General features: G+C 38.7%; 1 protein-coding gene across 2 annotated transcripts in view; it reads left to right on the top strand.

Moving 5' to 3' along the window:
* The first annotated feature begins 7,349 nt into the window (after window positions 1–7,349).
* The window catches only part of LOC137090104 (zinc finger protein 429-like), a 45,825-nt gene continuing 33,398 nt past the window's right edge, over window positions 7,350–19,776 (top strand). Inside the window, exons 1-3 of one of the 2 annotated variants that reach the window (XM_067453840.1) lie at window positions 7,350–7,441; window positions 14,632–16,620; window positions 16,705–17,123. In XM_067453840.1, the coding sequence (XP_067309941.1) occupies window positions 14,634–16,620; window positions 16,705–17,123 (2,406 nt within the window). In that variant the 5' untranslated portion in view covers window positions 7,350–7,441; window positions 14,632–14,633. The remainder of the gene's footprint in view (window positions 7,442–14,631; window positions 16,621–16,704; window positions 17,124–19,776) is intronic. The other variant, XM_067453859.1, reaches the window with a different exon arrangement.

Here is a 19,776-nt window from a genome sequence, read left to right as displayed (position 1 = left end):
GGCTGGGCGACACCTAACACGTTTGCTAGATTCTATAGCTTACGTGTAGAGCCGGTATCTTCCCGCATCCTCGCCCCCAGTGGCCAGGAGCGCTAAGTGCCCGTTCTAAGTGTCGGCTTGCGAAACGCCACTCCCGCCCTCTGGGCCGGATACGTGCGTCTATTGTCTCCAGTTGTGTTCCCCGGGAAACCGGCTAACCCTGTCGAGCTCCTCCGTCACCCCTCCGGTGTCAGACGTTGCGGACCGTCTGACGCCAGGCCTGCACCCGTATGCTTGTGAAACGTGGCTGTAGGCTGGGTTCCATATGTAGCGGTTCCCTCACGGCAACCCCATATGTGTATTCTTCCACGGTATCAGCTACCCTTCGGGCTAGCCCCGTGTCTTTCCCTCGACAGAGCCCGCTCTGTCGTCTCTGGGCGTGTTCTTTCCCCCCTTCAAACAGGCTGGAACCACCCCAGAGACTGCCATATGTTGCACTACCCTGCCAGGTTAGTCCTTATGTGTATTCTGCCACCTCTCCTTCCCTGAAGGACGTGGCCCCGCAGCGTACCCTCTCTCTCAAGTACGAGGTAGGCACGCTTTCCCAGCGTTATCCAATAGTCATTCTGAGTGGGTCTTGCAGAAACAGCAGTGACTGTACTCCCTGCTTGGAGCCCTGACTTCCGTACCATACTAGACGGTGCAGTGCGCTCAAGCAGGACGCTGGAAGGGCCAGCATCCTGGCGTTTTCCATAGGGATCCCATTCGTCGGTTCAGTTCTGACGTACGTCGAACGTGACCGACTGAAAGGGAACGTCTCGGTTACGTATGTAACCCTCGTTCCCTGAAGGAGGGAACGGAGACGTACGTCCCGTCGCCAGATGCTGTGCTTCCGCTGGGAGTCCGGTCACCTTTCGGCTCCTCAGTAGGAAAAGCGCTGATCTACCATTCCACTTCCTATTTATACCCGCGCTGCGGGGCGGAGCGTGGAATGCGTGATCGCATGCCAAATTTCATTGGCTCGTTGTTAGATGCTCGAAGTAGGATTGGTCTCTAAAGTAAGATCCCATTCGTCGGTTCAGTTCTGACGTACGTCTCCGTTCCCTCCTTCAGGGAACGAGGGTTACATACGTAACCGAGACGTTTTCTTAACTGCATAAATAATACATTAAATATAGATTAATCATCTTTTCTCTGTTCCCGTCATTTAAGACCTTATTTAACTATTTTAAGACTCCTAGTATGATAATACTCAACAAACATTCCCTCTGTGTTTCTGTTATTGTTTGTTCAAGAGCGACAGAGAACTCTGAGTGCACGAGACTGGCGAAACTAACTTGGGGATCTGATTGAGACGCAGACAGGACATCGACATACGATCTCCTCTGTCTTGTAGCGCGCGCGTGTGTGTGTGTATGTGTGTGTGTGTAAGGACACTGACATAGGCTACAGCGCGTTCTCTTTTGTCTTGTGTGTGTGTGTGTGTGTGTGTGTGTGTGTGTGTGTGTGTGTGTGTGTGTGTGTGTGTGTGTGTGTGTGTGTGTGTGTGTTTGTGTCAGGACATTGACATACAACACGTTCTCTTCCGTCTTGTCGTGTGTGTGCCAGTGGCGCCTCCAGAAATGTTTCATAGGGGTGGCCAGATGGGGCCACTTAAAATCTTGGGGTGGCACACCAAAACTAGAAACCATAATTTCAGAATTGTATTCTACTGGTGTAGTAAACCGGCCTGTAGCACGTCACGACACATAATTCCGCGTTGTCTTTTACTAAATTTTTTTTTTTTTTTTACTTATTTACTTACCAGTAGTCTTCGTCTTCTAACGTTAACTTCTTTTGAAGTCGTTGACTGACGGGCATGAGCTGACCTGTTGCTGTCTGAGCGCGCAAAGTTTATTAATAAGTCTATTAATTTATGAGGCTCCTCAGTTCAAATTATCCAGTACCAAAATAATAATACTCTTTATTTTCCAAGTTCATAAATGATTTCCAAAATGGATTTGGAAAAAAAAAACATACACACAAAATGACTTATTTTAAATATAAAATATATAAAAGTCTTGGGCATGTCAATGATTAGTAACAACTTTAGCTTTGATGCATTAGTTTTTGTGCAGCATCAGATTTTTTCCTCCCTCATTTACTGTTCGTGGCTGTTTTTGCCCCGTTGACTTCCATTATAGCCTCATTTTTTGATTGGAAAGCCATGACACCATATAATCATGCATTCCTGATTGTTGGTGGTTTTCCCTTTTGGGAAGAGGTAAAATGTGTAATTTTTACAGTTGATAACCAGGTGGCACCATTAACCCTTTAGATAGGCCTGTGCTGAAGGAAAAAGAAGAAGGTTAGTTTCTGGCATTCGTATAGAGTATAATAACTGCATATAAATGAGGGATTAAAAAATGTAAATCTGATGCTGCACACAAACTAACAACGCATCAGAGCCAGTGTTGGTACTAATCTTTGACATGTCCAAGACTGTGATAAAAGGTCAAAAAATATCCAGTCCACAATCCCTTTTTATATTGAAAATAAGTTATTTTGTGTGTATGTTTTTTTTTTCCAAATCAGTTTTGAATCCGTTTTTGAAAATAATTTATGAACTTAGTTAAAGAGTTAAAGAGTGATAAGAGTGGCAATGAAACACTCACAGCAGCTCAACAATAAACAGGGAATCAAGTATGTAAAGTTGCAACAGAACACATTTTAAAGTATTTTACTTTTGATTATTTTATTTATTTCTAAAGATCTCTTTAGTAGCCTGTATTGGTGTACTTTAAAGGGATAGTTCACCCAAAAATGAAATTTCTGTCATCATTTACTCTCCCTCATGATGTTCCAAACCTGTATGAGTTTCTTCGTTCTGTTGAACATAAAAGAAGATATTTTGAAGAACGTTTGTAACCAAATGTTTGCTTTGGGGGCCACATTGACTTCCATGCTAGGAATGTGTCTTCATATGTGTTCTACATAAAGAAATGCATACCGGTTTGGAACAACTTGAGGGAGAGGAAATTATGACAGATTTTTTGTGGGTGCACTGTCTCTTTAAGCAGTCATTCTGAACCAGTAACCACTTTACTGACAAATCTGAAATTCAAAAATGTTTAATCCTCTTTATTAATTTACTATTATGACTATATTATTATGTAATTATTTGTCCTATTTTAATCTAAATATTTTTTAAATACCAAACTGCTAAATGATACATTGATAACATTAATTAGGCTATAATCTATTAATTAACCGTTCTAATGTCTAGAAAAATTAGTCTGCCAAGCTCTGATAATGTATGGAATATTATATTATATTATCCATTAAAAAAACAATAGGCCTACCTTTAGTTCACGGATGTGTCTGTCATCATTATATGTATATTTGACCTTGTTTTGTTCCCATACTGTTAGTTTGAGTTATTATGACTCTTGGGTAACACAAGTTTAAAAGTGTTACATTTAAAATAAGACCAGGTTTATAAATATAAAAATATAGTGGCTTATGTTAAGAGGTTAAAGCACATGTAATAAACATTTGTGAGTTGCAGTGTCCCGGAGTGTAACGTTAACTTACCGCTGGGTTGACATATGATGTGAAAACGTCCTAGAACAATGTTGAGATGCAGGCGCCAGAACTAAAATTGATAGAATGCTGTATTAGATATTTCTTCAAAAGCAAATCGTGGAGACATTTTAATAGTCCACAAACAAAAATCGTGATATATCCCACACCGTCGTATATTTCTAGCTGTCTTTCTCCTCTGCATTTGCTAAGCGCGGGCTCCGCATAACAGCTGTTATTCTATAACGAACTTTTTCATCAGACTTGAGCAGTTTACTGTGGCAAACCGACGTATAAGATACAGAATAGGGGAAACGGGTGAAAAGGACTAACCAATATTTAGCCTGTTTATTTAAGCTAAATCGAGTTTAAGCTAAGCAACGTTCACGTTAACGTTACTCCGTACGAGTAACAAAAACATACAAAAACATAATGATCTGGATAAACAAAAACATACTGAAATACAATCCCAGACGAACACACACTGTTGAAAATATGTACTGTTAAATACCAAATATAATACAATTTACAATTAAAACTCACCTCAGAGTCAGGAGAAATCCATCAGTGAAGGCAGATCCAATTCGACCGTTGGCGGCAAGGCGGCAGGTGAGTCACTCTCAAGTGCGCAGTCATGGGCGTAGATTACGGGGGGATCACTTTTAATAAAATGTATTTTCGTCCCCCGTACTTTTACTGGGTCTCACCGATCCTAGTCGACCCGCTCCGAGCGGGATTCGAACCAGCGTTACCCTGCGCGGGGGCGGGCAAGGTAACAGGGACGCTAAAGACAGCATTCTCTAAACTCGGTTATTAGCGCGCTTTTTGAGGTCACGGGTAAGTGTATTTACATAGAAACCAATGTGAATAGCCTACATCAAGATTTAAATACAGAGACAAAAAATAATCTATGCATGACCTGCCATTTTATTCGAATCTAAATATGAGGAGGGCGCTCTCACAGAAAGTCAAAAGCGGATTCGTAGAGGTAATATCCAGTCACGCTGGAGCTGCAGCTGAAGGAAAACAATCGTTATGATGATGAAACGTGACGACGACAATCAGACGATTGCGAAAATATATTTGCTTTATGTGTGTTTTTCAAGTCATCTCAATGTAGGCTATTTATTGAAAATAAAGTAGCCTGAATAATGCAGCTTTTAATGTTTAGTATCTTCTGCTCACTAAGGCTGCATTTATGTAATCAAAAATAGTTAAACAGTAATATTTTGAAATATTATTACATATTAAAACAGCTTTTTTCCTATGTGAATATATAGTAATTTATTCCTGTGATCAAAGCTGAATTTATCATCATTACTCCAGTCTTCAGTGTCATGATCCTTCACTAATCACTCTCAGATGAGGATTTCATAATCAAGAAACATTTATGATTATTATCTGTGTTGAAAACAGTTGTGAAGCTTAAAAATGTTGTGGAAACCATGATAGCCTACATGTTATTTTTCAGGATTCTTTAATGAATAGAAAGTTCAATGGACAGCATTTATTTAATAAATTATTAACTTTTGTAATATTAAAAATATCACTTGTGATCAATTTAATGCATGTCTGATCAACAAAAGTATTAATTTCTCTCTTTTTTTAATTTTACCACAAATGTTTAGATGGTTTCCACAAAAAAGTAAGCATCACCGTGAGCAGCACAACTGATAATAATCATAAATGTGTGTTGATCATCAGATCCTCATCTGAGAATGATTAGTGAAGGATCACTGAAGACTGGAGTAATGATGATAAATTCAGCTTTGATCACAGGAATAAATCACATTTTACTATATATTCACATAGAGAACAGCATGGTTTACATCAGAATATATCTATATTTTTTTACATTGCATAAAATCTATGGAGTGTTAATGCAGAAGTGTTTGTAGTATATAAACCAATCATAAAATTGGCACAAAAAAATAGGAGAATAATATTATAGATATTAATTAGTGGTTATTGTTCAGCATTGTATTTGATATCTTGCCCAATTAAAAGCAAGAGATGCGATAAATTATATTGGTCCAAAACTAAATAAATGGCATTAGGACATTTCTGTCCCCCACTTCTGAAAAGATGGCTACGCCCCTGTGCGCAGTGATATATGATTCTTCCGCAAAAAAATAGTTCCAAGCAATTTTGAGCTTCACAAATGAATTAAAAGCCCATGATTTTATTCATTATATGCAGAATTCAAAATTAACTAGGTTGATTTATTATTTTTTTGATTTATTATTTATTTGTTTTATATTATTATATAGCCAACCTGATTTTTACCACCAACTGTTAATACTGTACTGTTAATTTAAGGCCAAACATCGATATTCAGTAAAAATAAATAAAAGGATTTTAAAAGGATTTTTTTTTTTTTTTAAGGGATCGCGTTGTTAAAACAATGCAAATCATTTCTTTTTAGATATCTGTGCAGTTAAAAAAACAACAACAAAAAAACGTTTGGGCACTGCAGCATAGGACCTGCATGGGACCAAAGGGACAAAAGTTGCTCTGGGCCCGAACGGGCTGGCACACACTGGGCCATCACAGGCTAAATGTGGGCAGCCCGCTAGAGTGGGCTGCTCACAGAGAGCGCGTTGAGCCCAAAGCTGTGGGCCTCACCTGGGCCTGTTTAGGTTTGGTGTGGGCTGGCCCTAGCCCACTCTGCCCACAAAAAGCCAGAGGCCAGCAGAGGCATGTTTGCAGGGTCATTTGCAAGTTTTCTTGCCATATTGACACTTTTTATTGTTAGTCTTTGCACAACAACATGTTTTAAGAGGTTTAAAATGTGATACATCAGCATCCTCCAATGGTATTTATGGTGTCTGCGAAATTTGTAGCCTTCGTCCAGTTTATTGGTCTTGGTGGAGGAATTTGCGTGCACTATTTTCCCCACATCAGTAAAGGTGACCTTTGGCAGGTTGATAAGGCTCAGAGAAAACACTCTGCCGGTATACATTTTGCAGAGTATAAGCGCGAAGCGGAAGAACGCCTACGCGTCAGTGACGTATTTCCTTTTGTTGTGAAAAAGGTCTATACTAATCATCCATTTTACAACACAAACTGGAGGCACAACAGTTTACTTAATTTCTGTTATTTGAAAATGCCAAATAGAACTGAAATGTTTATTGATCATCTTTTAGTGGAGCGACACAAGAGAGAGCACAACAGACAGAAAGAAAAGAAGGAGAAGAGAAGATTAAAAACGGTGAGCAAAGAGTTATCCTCACAGTGGAGGATTGATCAGATGATGAAGGTTATCGGACGAATGGAAAGATTGAGTCAGAAATAAATGAATGGCGTTGAGTGTTTTATGTTGGAAAGTCGCAAGAGAAGTTTGAATTACTCGACACGTAAAATAATCCAAACTTGCCTTACACAGAAGGTTGGATATTTAAGTTTATACCGATGTGAGTGTGGCTTTTCTTTTCTTGAAGTGTTTACTTTGCTTACTTTACTTTTACTAACAGCAATGAAATGAGCTTTAAGTGTGAATTTACAGGAGATGTGAAGACATCATCATAATAAATGAGGTGAAAACGGGAACTATTGAGATCTGTTAATATTGATGAGCCTCATCAACACTCATTCAACAAGACATTCAGGATCATCAGCAGATCATCTCACTTTATTCTGACTTCATTATTCCACTCAGGATATATGACAAAAGACTATTTAACTGCTCTACTGAAAGACAATGCGGTTATTTGTGGATAAACATCAGTAATGCCACCCTCACAAATGGACTCTTCCAGACTCCCCCTCCTCTGCTCGTGATGTGGACTGCTCCAAAACTTCCCGGAGAACAAGAGTTCAGACAGTGAGGATGCAGAGATGTGCTTGTGTAGAGTTATTAACAGTTAAAGTGGTCAGAAGGGACAGACTTTGTGGATTGTGTGTAAGTATCTTCTCTTCATTAGTGATTACTATATTGCTAAGAGACATTAAGGAGCGCTCCCGCGGCATTCCGTCTGAATGTTTACATTAATAATTCGGTTTGCACGTTATCTTGCCGCCTAAATACATTGTCTTAATGCCATATAATCTTCATGTGTTCTTTATCGGTGAAGTATTTGATGTGCACTTATACTGTGTGGATATTTTGCCCCCGTTGCGTTGCCTCATCCGAGGTTTCTGAAGTGGTGTTTGCATGAATTAAGACCCAGCTCGCTATGGAAGGATACCGCGGACAATTTTCAAAAGGAATTGCAAATTGTATTTTCAATTGCATTTTCAATTTGTGAACGCATAAAATTTGACATAATCCAAACGCAATTGGGTCAATGACGAATAAGGTTTTTAAAATGTAAAAAAATATAATGGAGATCTAATTAATCTTGAAATCATTTTTTTGTTTAACTAAGTGTTAACAATGAAATTATGTGGTTTTACAATCAATTAACACTGCTTTTGACATTTTTTACAAGATGTAAAAAAGATGTACAAGATGTAAAAAATGTGTCACTAAAAATGTCATTCGGTTTAACCATGAATATATGTTAAATAATTAATTTGCAGAGAATTATTCATGAACACACCTGATTTGACATTGATGTTGAGATAGTATATAGTGTGTAATACAGAAGAAATATAAAATAACATTATCACTGGTCTCATGGGCTGAAACGATTCATCGAGTAACTCGAGTTAATCGAATCAAAAAAATCCTCGAGGCAAAATCATCTGCCTCGACGCTTCGCTTAGTCCATTTAACTACACACGGATATTGCAGAAAGACATTTTTTGTGTAAGGACTCGGAGTATGAGAGGATTGTGGTTATATCCGCGGTTCAGGTGCATAAACATCCCAAACATTGCAGGTGGATGAGAGAAATCGTTAATATGTTGATTTTAATAAAGACGCAGAACTCTCATATCACGCTAAAACGCAATCAATGCGCGTCGTTCTTTAACTTTCGTTTTCAGCTCATGTCGAGATCAAAGACCGCAATGCGAGAGAGAGAGAGAGAGAGAGAGAGAGCGGGTGGGCATCAGCACTGGTAATATCATTTAATATCGCTGTTTAAATGAAGACACCTGTGTGTTGAGCTTCAGGATGCGACGCTGAACATTTAAGTTTTTTTGCGGCAGTACACGCGTCAGCTGAGGAGATACGAGCAACTCCAAACACATGAACGCGATGGAGTTTGCAGCTTTGCACATGGATCACCGTCATTGTGATGTGTGTGAAATCTTTAATGAGACTTTACATATCATACTTGATAATATCTTCGAAATGCACCATTAGATGTTCTCAATACTAGGCGCAACAAACATCAGAACAAGCTGTAACGCGCGCGCATATGTCATGAGCAGCGCTCGTGCTTTCAGAGCTCAGAGCTGAGTGCTTTCATTGATTTGTGTAATTTAATCACACTTTAATCATATTTATAGCTACTAACTTAACACAAGCTGTGTTACAATGATGGATGATTAGCTCAAAAGATCAGCATGTGTGATGCACTTTAACTGAATTAAACATATCTCGCGTTTGATCACGTTCTAGCGGTTATTCCTCCGTGTGATGTATAGGTTGTCGACCCTGGTTTATGTAAATGTAATTTTGCCAAATACGTTTTTTTGTTTTGTTTAGCAACCTACTTCAGTGTAGCTAATATGTGACGATAGCATCGCGCTTAACACGGAGGATTTGAAGTTGTGACGATCGGGTGCGGGTGGATGGTTTGCTTCTAACAGCTGATTCGGTGACGATAGAGCTGAGCCGCACATCTCTTGCTCCAAGTTAACCTGTCCAATATGTTTTGCTTCAGTAAAGGAGTAAATAAGACAGTAAATGCTTATGTCATGCCTGAGCTGAAGCTGAAACATGAAGGTTAAGTTGCACAACATAAATATAATGTTTAGTTATTTATATTATTTATAGAATATTTATAGAATATTAGAATATTTACATTATATAGAATTTATAGAATATTTATATTGGCATTATTGTTATTTATATTACTACTATTTAGATTTATTGGTTGTAGGTTTAGTTTTAGATTGAACTATGTTTACCTTTTTAAAGTAATTTGAAATAGATTTTTATTTAATATAATATGGCAATTGTATGCATTAAAATTGTTTAGTTTCACAGTTATTAATGTATGCAATTTCAGCAATAAAACTTATTTTTTCTAAAAAGAAAACAAATTAGATGTTAAGTTTAAGATACCCGTCATAAGCCCTATTCGGACTGGATTAGTTTAACATGGGGACGTGGGGGTAAAGTAATTATTACCAGAGGTTCTCTGTGATTTTAGTCCCGTCCGAATGTGCCATCCGGTAATCATTACGGACAATGTCAGTAAAGATTACCGAGACTTTTACCTTCTGTAAAAAGGTCTGGAAAAATGACCTCAGGTAATACTAATCCCGTTCGAATAGACCTGCTGTAAAAATGTATGGTAAAATTCCGTCATTGCCTGTTTAAAAGTTAAAAAAGAGCACATTTTGCGACCTTGGAGGCGCTTGAAGCATTCGGTTGCGTTGTAGGTGGTGGGAGAAATCTGTGGAAAATGTCCAGTATTTTCCGCATATCATTTAAAGCAAAAAGAAGATCAAAAGCACTTATTAGAGGCACAACACATTTTAGCTCTAGGAAAGAGTCTATTACCAACACAATCCAATCATAATCGTTAGACTGGACCTAACTGTTTATTAAAACACACATATATATTGGAGACGGAGTTCAGACTGGCGCTCAGGTTGTGTGTTTGCTCACGTTATAACGGTAACGTCATACGCACATGACGTCAAGGAGGTGCGTAAAGCGAGTTACTCCTCCCACTTCTGCTAGTTTTACTGAGATGTCTTATCCCGTGCGAATTGGCCATTGATATTACAGACGTCCTGAGGTAAAATGACTTTACCCCCATGTCCCCATGTTAAACTAATCCCGTCCGAATAGGGCTTTATTGTCTCTTATTGCTCTTTAATAAAGAAAAAGTAATAATTATCCGATTAATCGATCGATTAAGTGGTAGATTAATCGATTACAAAAAGAATCGATAGCTGCAGCCCTACTGGTCTCATGAATATACATTTGTATTCAACCACTCTAAGCCCACCAACCTATTCAAGTAAAACATTGCACAGTGAAATGAGAAAAGGGCAAATGTAGGGGGAAAAGCCTAATCTGCTTTATATTTGTATTATTGTATTATTATTCCTTTTAGTTATTAAAAACAAAATTATTCAATTTAAATATTAACTATATTGGTTTCACCGAATGACCAAGGCTGGTTATACCGAATGACTATGTCTGCTACCCTTGACATTATGATTATTTAAGACAATACACAGACACAAATAGCAACAAAAGAACATTTTATTGTTGTAGCCACAATGCCCGTCTGTTCATCTGGCAAACAGCCCGATGCCTCTCGCTTCTCCTGAGGTGCTTATCAGATCATGTGAATACGATTGATGGCCGGGTAAAGGCACCACGATGTCTGGAGGCCACCCTTTGATCTCCCTTGGGAGACATCAAACAGGCCCGTGGTGACTTTTATTACCTGCACGATACCCGACACCTCTCTCACACACACACACACACACACACACACACACACACACACACATATAGAGGGTCCACCAAGTATCAAAGGAATGTATGATTAAGTCACCCCAAAAACGTAGTAAATGTATGCTTTTCTGCTTAGTGTTTTTTATATGTGTCTGAAACAATCATAAGAATTATATATAAGCCAAAACCAAAGCAAGTATTCTTATTTCTACAATCCAAACTGCTGTTAAAAGGGTCGTGTTGTTTCCCGTTTGGGACGAGTTAACTCCGTGAGGGCTCTGTGTAACGAACTGAAGTGGATGCTCTCTCTCTCTCTCTCTCTCTCTCTCTCTCTCTCTATCTCTCTCTCTGGTCTATTCATTCTTTTCGTTTATGTACCATATTCTTTCGTTTACTATCTATGTTTCTACTCTCTTTATGCATATTTAGTGTGTACTTTCTGTGTGAATTGTAGTGTTATTTTTAGTCTGTGTTTATTAAACTTCCAAAAGACATTTAATGAGTTGAATCTGTTACTCTTCCACATACACGAAGTCAATGAAACTTACGATCCTAACGTTACCTAACTGCTCATGCTACTATGTTAGTAAAGTAAACTGTACGACCATTTGAAATATTGATTTTGTCCTGATCAGTAAAGTTAATGTTTCTTATGCGCTCGTAAAGCAGTAATCCCTTATTGAGAATTGATTTGAAAGTCTATAACTAATTTGCAGGACAAACTTAGTAAGATAATTTCAAGCAATTCCGTAAAGGGTTACTTGTATTTGATTAAACATTTTTCCTTATCGGAAAATTTAAATACGTAGTGAACGACTAGCAAATTATATTCATAAATTCATGAATATTGAATTTTGAATTCCTTTTGAGTTAATTATTCCCCGAGACATTAAACTCATAGTCATTTTTATTACACTCTCTTTCCACAAATTGCGAAAAACCTCCAGTTTTGTTTTCTTCCAGCTGCGCTCCATTTTTCTGGCTGCTGTTTTAAGGGCCCGAGTGTGCTCGTTGTACCACGGCGTTGGATTATTTGCTTTAATCTTCTTTAAGCGCCGGGGAGCAACTATGTCTAAAGTGCTAGTAAGGAGAGAGTCAATAGTTTCTGTTGCAGCATCAAGTTCCTCTTGGCTATCTGTAATGCTAAAGAGATGTAACTGATGAGGAAGATTATGGACAAAGCAATCTTTAGTCGCAGCGGTTATCGTCCTGCCATATTTGAAGCGAGGGGATGGCTTTGCAGCCTTAGGTAAATTAAGTATACATGATATTAGGTAATGATCTGAGATGTCATCGCTCTGCTGCAGAATTTTAACAGTATCAACATTTATTCCATGTGACATTATTAGATCTAAAGTATGATTAAGGCGATGAGTCCCGATACGTGTTGTCTATCTCCAATAGAGTTTAGAATGAATGTCTGCACAAAATTGACGCACTAAAAACAATACCATTTATATTAATTAAAGACAGCAGCAATGTTTCAAACCCAAAGTAAAATAAAACCGGATTAAACTTGAAAGGTGGGACATGTTTACTTCCATGCAATCCAGCTAAAAGCAGGATTTTGAGGGATCTCATTAATTAACTCGTTAATTCAGAAAAACAGAGTAGATTTTTTTTCTCAAGTGAATGCAATAAACTTCCGTATTTTTGCCCCAAAAGACCGTTAATTTCTGAGCTTGTTTATGATAATCCAAATGTGTTTTTTCCAGTTCATTTTGATTTGGCTGTAAATCATCAGCGGAGGCATCTGGTAAATGCACATGTCTGCGTCGTCATACCCGTTTCACCTTGTAAACAATCTTTGTTTGAAGTGTAGTCCATCGCACACATTTTTTGCACTTATTCTGCTGACTGAAGGCATGAAAAGCAGTTGATTGCGTAGTTGATTTGCAGTATGAAACGTAGCCTAACCGTTTCTCAGTCACTCCCCTAAATATTTTTTCACAGTCGCACACAGTAATTTTTAGCCATAAATGCACCCGAAATGGGCGCTATGTGGAGGCCTGTTATTGTCACAGATCTGCCAGCCTCTCTCACCTTCTGCACTCAGCGTTCAGTCACCTGAGTACTAATCAGTCACACCTGCATCTCGTCACCTCATCACAGCTCCCCATATAATCCCAGCACTCACCCTCAGTCAGCGGCTCACCTCAAACTAGGAAAGACCCACTTACCAATTCTCCAGCGATTACCTGTATCCAGAGTTTCCTTCGTGTCTTAAGTCGCTCACCATCGTCTGAGTTCCTCCACCGTGGATATTCATCTATCCATTCACGCTCCACTCCCTGCCCTGTGGTTCAATAAACGTCTTGTGTATTCACGCTAACCTTGTCCAGTGTGTGTATCCTGACAGTTATATAGTTACAATTATAATATACAATATTATATATTAATTCTAAAGCACTATTATGGCAAGGTAATGTTTAAATGTTAATTCAATTCAAATATTTATTATTTATTTTGTCATCTAAGACATCGATCTGCATTACATTAATTAGTATTAAACAAACAATATAATCCTTATTATCTGTGACTAAGTATTACTTATTAAACAAAGATATTGAAAAAAATTATTGCACAACCACCAAACCGGAGGCAGTGTGCACCAAGTAGGCTATGTAAATCGCAATTAAGCAATGAAGAAGAAGAAGTAGAATGGCGCTTTTTTTCTTAGCGTCTGTTTCCATGGTGAATCACTGATTCGTTTCTCTGTTGAGGATGTCTTGTCTGTTCACGGTTAACATATTCTGAGTTGGCTGAACTTACTCTTGGATGCATTTTTGGAACCAGCATACCTCGAGCAAGCAAGGTTTGGGTTAATCAACCGAGAGTTCAAGATATGGCAATATGTTAACAATGCTTTCTGGAATACTCCCCTGGTGAAGAACTGCCTCCAAACTAGCAAATTGAGTCCTTGACTGGCTTCCCCAAAACCCAGACTTGAATCCAATATAAAATCTGGGGGGCACACTGAAGACCAGAGTCTATGCCAGGAAACCAACAAATCTGGAGGAGCTTGAGAGAATTGCTAAGGAGGAATGTTTGGGTCAATGTTTTGACTTCCAGCCCGATAACCTCACTTCTGGTAAAGAACTTCCTCCAAACAAGCAAAGTGAGTCTTTCACTGAAGACCACTGAAGTCCATGACAGGAGACAAACAAATCTGGAGGAGCTTGAGAGAATTGCTAAAGATGAATGGGCTGCGACTCAGGAGACATGCCTGAAACTTGTTGAGATCTACAACAAATGACTAAAGGCTGTCATCAAGCAAAAGAGAAACACTGTTGACTATTAGCATCAGAGGGCTAATAATTATACCCTTTAGACCAGACTGGTTTCTATTTGTATTTTTAAAAAACTCCAAGTTTACTAAAACTATTATGTTTAGAAATGCTGTGTTGAAAGAAATCTTTGCTCCATAAAACGGCACTTGAGAATTATTTAATAAATAATGAAACAATTCATAGGGGGCTAATAATCTTGTCTTTCACTGGATGTCCTTTCACAAAAATTTGAATTTTGATAGTAAAATTTAATCATTTCTCTTATTTCAGGCATGATGGAAGAGAGCGAGGAGCGTGAAGAACTGAGTGAATTGGAGGAGAAAGATCATGTCAAACCTGAAGAAAAACCGTTGAGTCGCTCAAAGACTAAAAAGACATTTATAAAGAAAACAAGAGCCGAGAAATCTACAACCTGCACTCAGTGTGGAAAGAGTTTCACAAGGAAACATAGTCTTGAGCGGCACATGAGAATCCACACTGGAGAGAAACCGCACTCATGTGATCAGTGTGGAAAGAGTTTCTTAAGATCATCAGACCTAAAAGGACACATGATGAATCACACTGGAGAGACACCGTACTCATGTGATCAGTGTGGGAAGAGTTTTTCACAATCATCAAGACTTAAAGAACACACGAGGATCCACACTGGAGAGAGGCCGTTCTCATGTGATCAGTGTGGGAAGAGTTTCTCACAATCATCAAACCTTAAAGAACACATGAGGATCCACACTGGAGAGAGGCCGTTCTCATGTGATCAGTGTGGGAAGAGTTTCACACAATCATCAAGCCTTAAAGAACACATGAGCATCCACACTGGAGAGAGGCCGTTCTCATGTGATCAGTGTGGGAAGAGTTTCACACTATCATCAAGCCTTAAGAAACACATGAGAATCCACACTGGAGAGAAGCCGTACTCATGTGATCAGTGTGGGAAGAGTTTCTTATGGAAACGTAGTCTAGAGATTCACATGAATATCCACACTGGAGAGAAACCGTTCTCATGTGATCAGTGCGGGAAGAGTTTCACAAGCAAACAGTATCTTGAGCAGCACATGAGAATCCACACTGGCAAGAAGCCATACGCATGTGGTCAATGTTGGAAGAGTTTCACACAATCATCAAACCTAAAAGAACACATGAAAATCCACACTGGAGAGAAACCGTTCTCATGTGATCAGTGTGGGAAGAGTTTCACACAATCATCAAACCTAAAAGAACACATGAAAATCCACACTGGAAAGAAACCGTTCTCATGTGATCAGTGTGGGAAGAGTTTCTTACGATCATCAAGCCTTAAGAAACACATGAGAATCTACACTGGAGAGAAGCCATTCTCATGTGATCAGTGTGGGAAGAGTTTCACAAGCAAACATAATCTTGAGCGGCACATGAAAATCCACACTGGAGAGAAACCGTACTCATGTGATCAGTGTGGGAAGAGTTTCTTACGATCATCAAGCCTTAAGAAACACATGAAAATCCACACTGAAGAGAAACCGTTCTCATGTGATCAGTGTGGGGAGAGTTTCACAAGCAAACATAATCTTGAGCGGCACATGAGGATCCACACTGGAGAGAAGCCGTTCAAGTGTGATCAGTGTGGGAAGAGTTTCTTACGATCATCAGACCTAAAAGGACACATGATGATCCACACTGGAGAGAAACCGTACTCATGTGATCAGTGTGGGAAGAGTTTCTTACGTTCATCAGACCTAAAAGGACACATGATGATCCACTCTGGAGAGAAGCCGTACTCATGTGATCAGTGTGGGAAGAGTTTCTTACGATCATCAGACCTAAAAGGACACATGATGATCCACTCTGGAGAGAAACCGTACTCATGTGATCAGTGTGGGAAGAGTTTCACAAGGAAACAACATCTTGAGCGGCACATGAGAATCCACACTGGAGAGAAGCCATTCAAGTGTGATCAGTGTGAAAAGAGATTCTCAAAAAGAAAAAGTTTTGAGTTTCACATGAGAATCCACACCGGAGAGAGGCCATTTAAGTGTGATCAGTGCGGGAAGAGTTTTACACAATCAGCAAGCCTTAAAGAACACATGAGAATCCACACTGGAGAGAAGCCGTTCTCATGTGATCAGTGTGGGAAGAGTTTCTTACGATCACCAAGCTTTAAAGAACACATGAGAATCCACACTGGAGAGAAACCATACTCATGTGATCAGTGTGGGAAGAGTTTCCTTGCTTCATCACACCTTAAGACACACATGAGGATCCACACTGGAGAGAAGCCATTCAAGTGTGATCAGTGTGAAAAAAAATTTAATTGTCCATCAAAGCTTAAGGCACACCTGACATTTCATATGAAGGAGAAGCCACATTCATGCTCTGTGTGTGGAAAGAGTTTCTCACTGCTGCAATATTTACACGCACATCAGAAAATACACACTGGTGTGAGAGAGTACATGTGCTTTGAGTGTGAGAAGACTTTTACTACAGCAACCCGTTTAAAACTGCACGAGAGGATCCACACTGGAGAGAAACCTTACAAGTGTTCACACTGTGACAAGAGATTCAGAGTGTCAGGAAGACTAAAAACACACGAGAGGATCCACACTGGAGAGAAACCTTACAAGTGTTCACACTGTGACAAGAGATTCAGAGTGTCAGGAAGACTAAAAACACACGAGAGGATCCACAGCAGAGAGAAACCTTACAAGTGTTCACACTGTGACGAGAGATTCAGTCAGTCAGAACATCTGAAAACACACGAGATGATCCACAGCAGAGAGAAGCCACATGTATGATCCAGCGTTTCCTCCAAAGAAAGCAAGGGTGCCTCCTCAAAGCAAAAAAAAAAAAACTAGATTACAAAATAATCAATATTACAGTGATAAAACAAAGCAAATATTAACAAAATCTACGATTAAAAGAGTAAAAGTACCTGTTTTTTATGAAGTAATACTGTCCAACAGCAACACCCGCAGGTGAAGTTACAGAAGGAGGTGCGCCTCCTCTCTCGCCATTGACTTAAAGCAGATTCCCTAATGCGTGAATTCATGTGATATATTGATATGATTGAATATGATGGGATATGATTGAATATGATGTAGGGTTGCACGATTAATCAAAATCGAACCGCAATCGCGATTTGGCTTGTGTGCGATTATGAAAGCTCAAAAGAGAGCGCAAAAGAGAAGAGCGACTCTGTGATCAACGCTGCTCCGTCTGAAAGACTGCTAGTTTGAGTCGTTTATAAAGTGCGTTTGAAAAAGCAACACGAGACAAACATCTTCACAAACTAGTGAAGCGCTCATAAACCTGTTCAGCAAAAGACAACGTTTAATACATGTTTTACCTCACTTCATATCATCAGGCGAGTGTGTGTGAGCTGATGTGGCTTCTCATCAGAGTGAGGCAGACGATGCGTTATTTTATAGTATTCTATGTCAATCAGCACTGCACTATAATACACTATTATTACTATGAAAATACCTTTGATGGCTTGAAGAACTCAAATACACCACATTTTGCTGCAGTTTTTTGCTGTAGTCACATTAATATAAAAACACAAAATGTTATATCCACACACTTTACATTTGTAAAAAAAATTATAATGACAATAATCGCATTTTAAATCGCTATCGCAATTTTATCCAGAATAATCGCAATTATATATTTTCCCCAAATCGTGCAGCCCTAATATGATGTTTCGTCCACTTAATCTCGCCTCTTGTTTTCGTGCGGATTCACAGACCGGCCTGAAGAAAATGATGGCGATAATGGGAAGACTAATTAAAGTATACAACTGCGACTTCTAGACCGCTTTGTCACATCAAAATCAAACTTTAAATGACCTGAAAGCCACTTGTGGGGTTGTTAGTGAGCACAGCTTGGGGAAATTAAAGGGACATCATCGTATCTGTGTACAGTGTAGCCTACATCTACAAGCTTGACGATGATTGCTGAAAATAGATTAACTATTAAAAAGGAAATTAGTTCACAAATAATATACTGAAGGGTTGGGTCAGAAACCCTTGTCTCTTCAACATATAATCAGTCCTAATCATTTTAATATAATCATTTCTATATTCAATAAGTGATTCAAGTATACTTTTAGTCATATGTTTGCTGTGAAGTGTTTAATCTTAAGGTCACAGGGGTCAAACCATCCGTGACTTCACCTGGTTTACACAATTGCACCTCTTTCATGAGTATTCCTCTAGGGCATTGTAGTAATTTCTTGTTTCTCCACAATGTCTAAATTCTCCGTCATTTCTTGTGTGCGTTTAATATTTTTTGCATCGCGTGACTGCAGTAGAATTGCTCTGTAATTTTTATATATGAAGCAGCATCGCTGCGGCAAATAAAAAAGAAAAGAAAACACATTGTGATTTTTCATTTTATCGACCAGGTGCCGATTTTGTTCAGAGTGGTGCAGCCACACATGCAACTGAGGAGAAGAAAGTGATATATGAAAGGGAACAGAGATTAGTGGAGAGAGATAACAAAGACTTGTCTACAGCCCTTCCACAACAATTGATCGAATTCCATTGCAGCCTTTCAAAGACAAATTTCTGGGATGAACGCAGTTCAAGATCTGGCCAGTTTTTTTATTGTTGAGAACAACTCTATCACATCTAGCTTCAGTGACATGCACCGTTTTTATTCTTTTTCTTACCATGCCTGTTACTGGTGCTTCAGCGGAGGGCTCCTCGTTTTCAAAACTCAAACTAATAAAAAATGGTTTGCGGATCAGCATATTTTAAAACTACGGTAACACATTGCTGCCACATACATGTTATATTTTCCCACTCAATTATGTCATAATAACTACATATGTCATTTTAACAACATCTTTTCAACAAAATATCATCAATGTTATTGATGATATTTTCACAGTGATGTGTAAAAAAATATACCCTTTTATGTGCATATTTATTTAGAACGGCATATTTATTTATGAATCCTGCTAATAATCCCAGGACATTGTTTAATATTATAAATACAGCTGTAAAATCCTCCTATAGTACCTCTAGATCCATCCACCATAGTGTGGAAGAAATACTATGGTAATCAATGGCTGCCGGAATCTGCTTGGTTACAGATATTCTCTTCCAAATATCATCCTTTGTGTTTAACAGTAGAAAGAAATTCATACAGTTTTGGAACAACTGCTTGAGTAAATGAGGAGAGCATTTATTTTTTGGAGGTGATATATCCCTTTAATGAAAAAAAAAAAAGCCTTTTATTTATCGGATCTACTAAGTCTGAGTCCTGGCCTAAAGACATCTACATTTACTTTGGTATCAAATAATTTGGAATCTGTTTGTGATTGGAGAGTATACAGAGATGGGACAAAACCAAACAATGTAAGTATCCTGTACCTGTTGACTTTCCCAGATGTGGCAGGTTAGATTTTTTTAAGGGGAATAGCTAGTCTGACAATAATGG

Source organism: Pseudorasbora parva, chromosome 2 (genome assembly GCF_024679245.1).
Source record: "Pseudorasbora parva isolate DD20220531a chromosome 2, ASM2467924v1, whole genome shotgun sequence".
Lineage (NCBI taxonomy): Eukaryota > Metazoa > Chordata > Actinopteri > Cypriniformes > Gobionidae > Pseudorasbora > Pseudorasbora parva.
The sequence above is the reverse complement of the archived record's forward strand: the minus strand, read 5'-3'. Positions and strand labels throughout refer to the sequence as shown.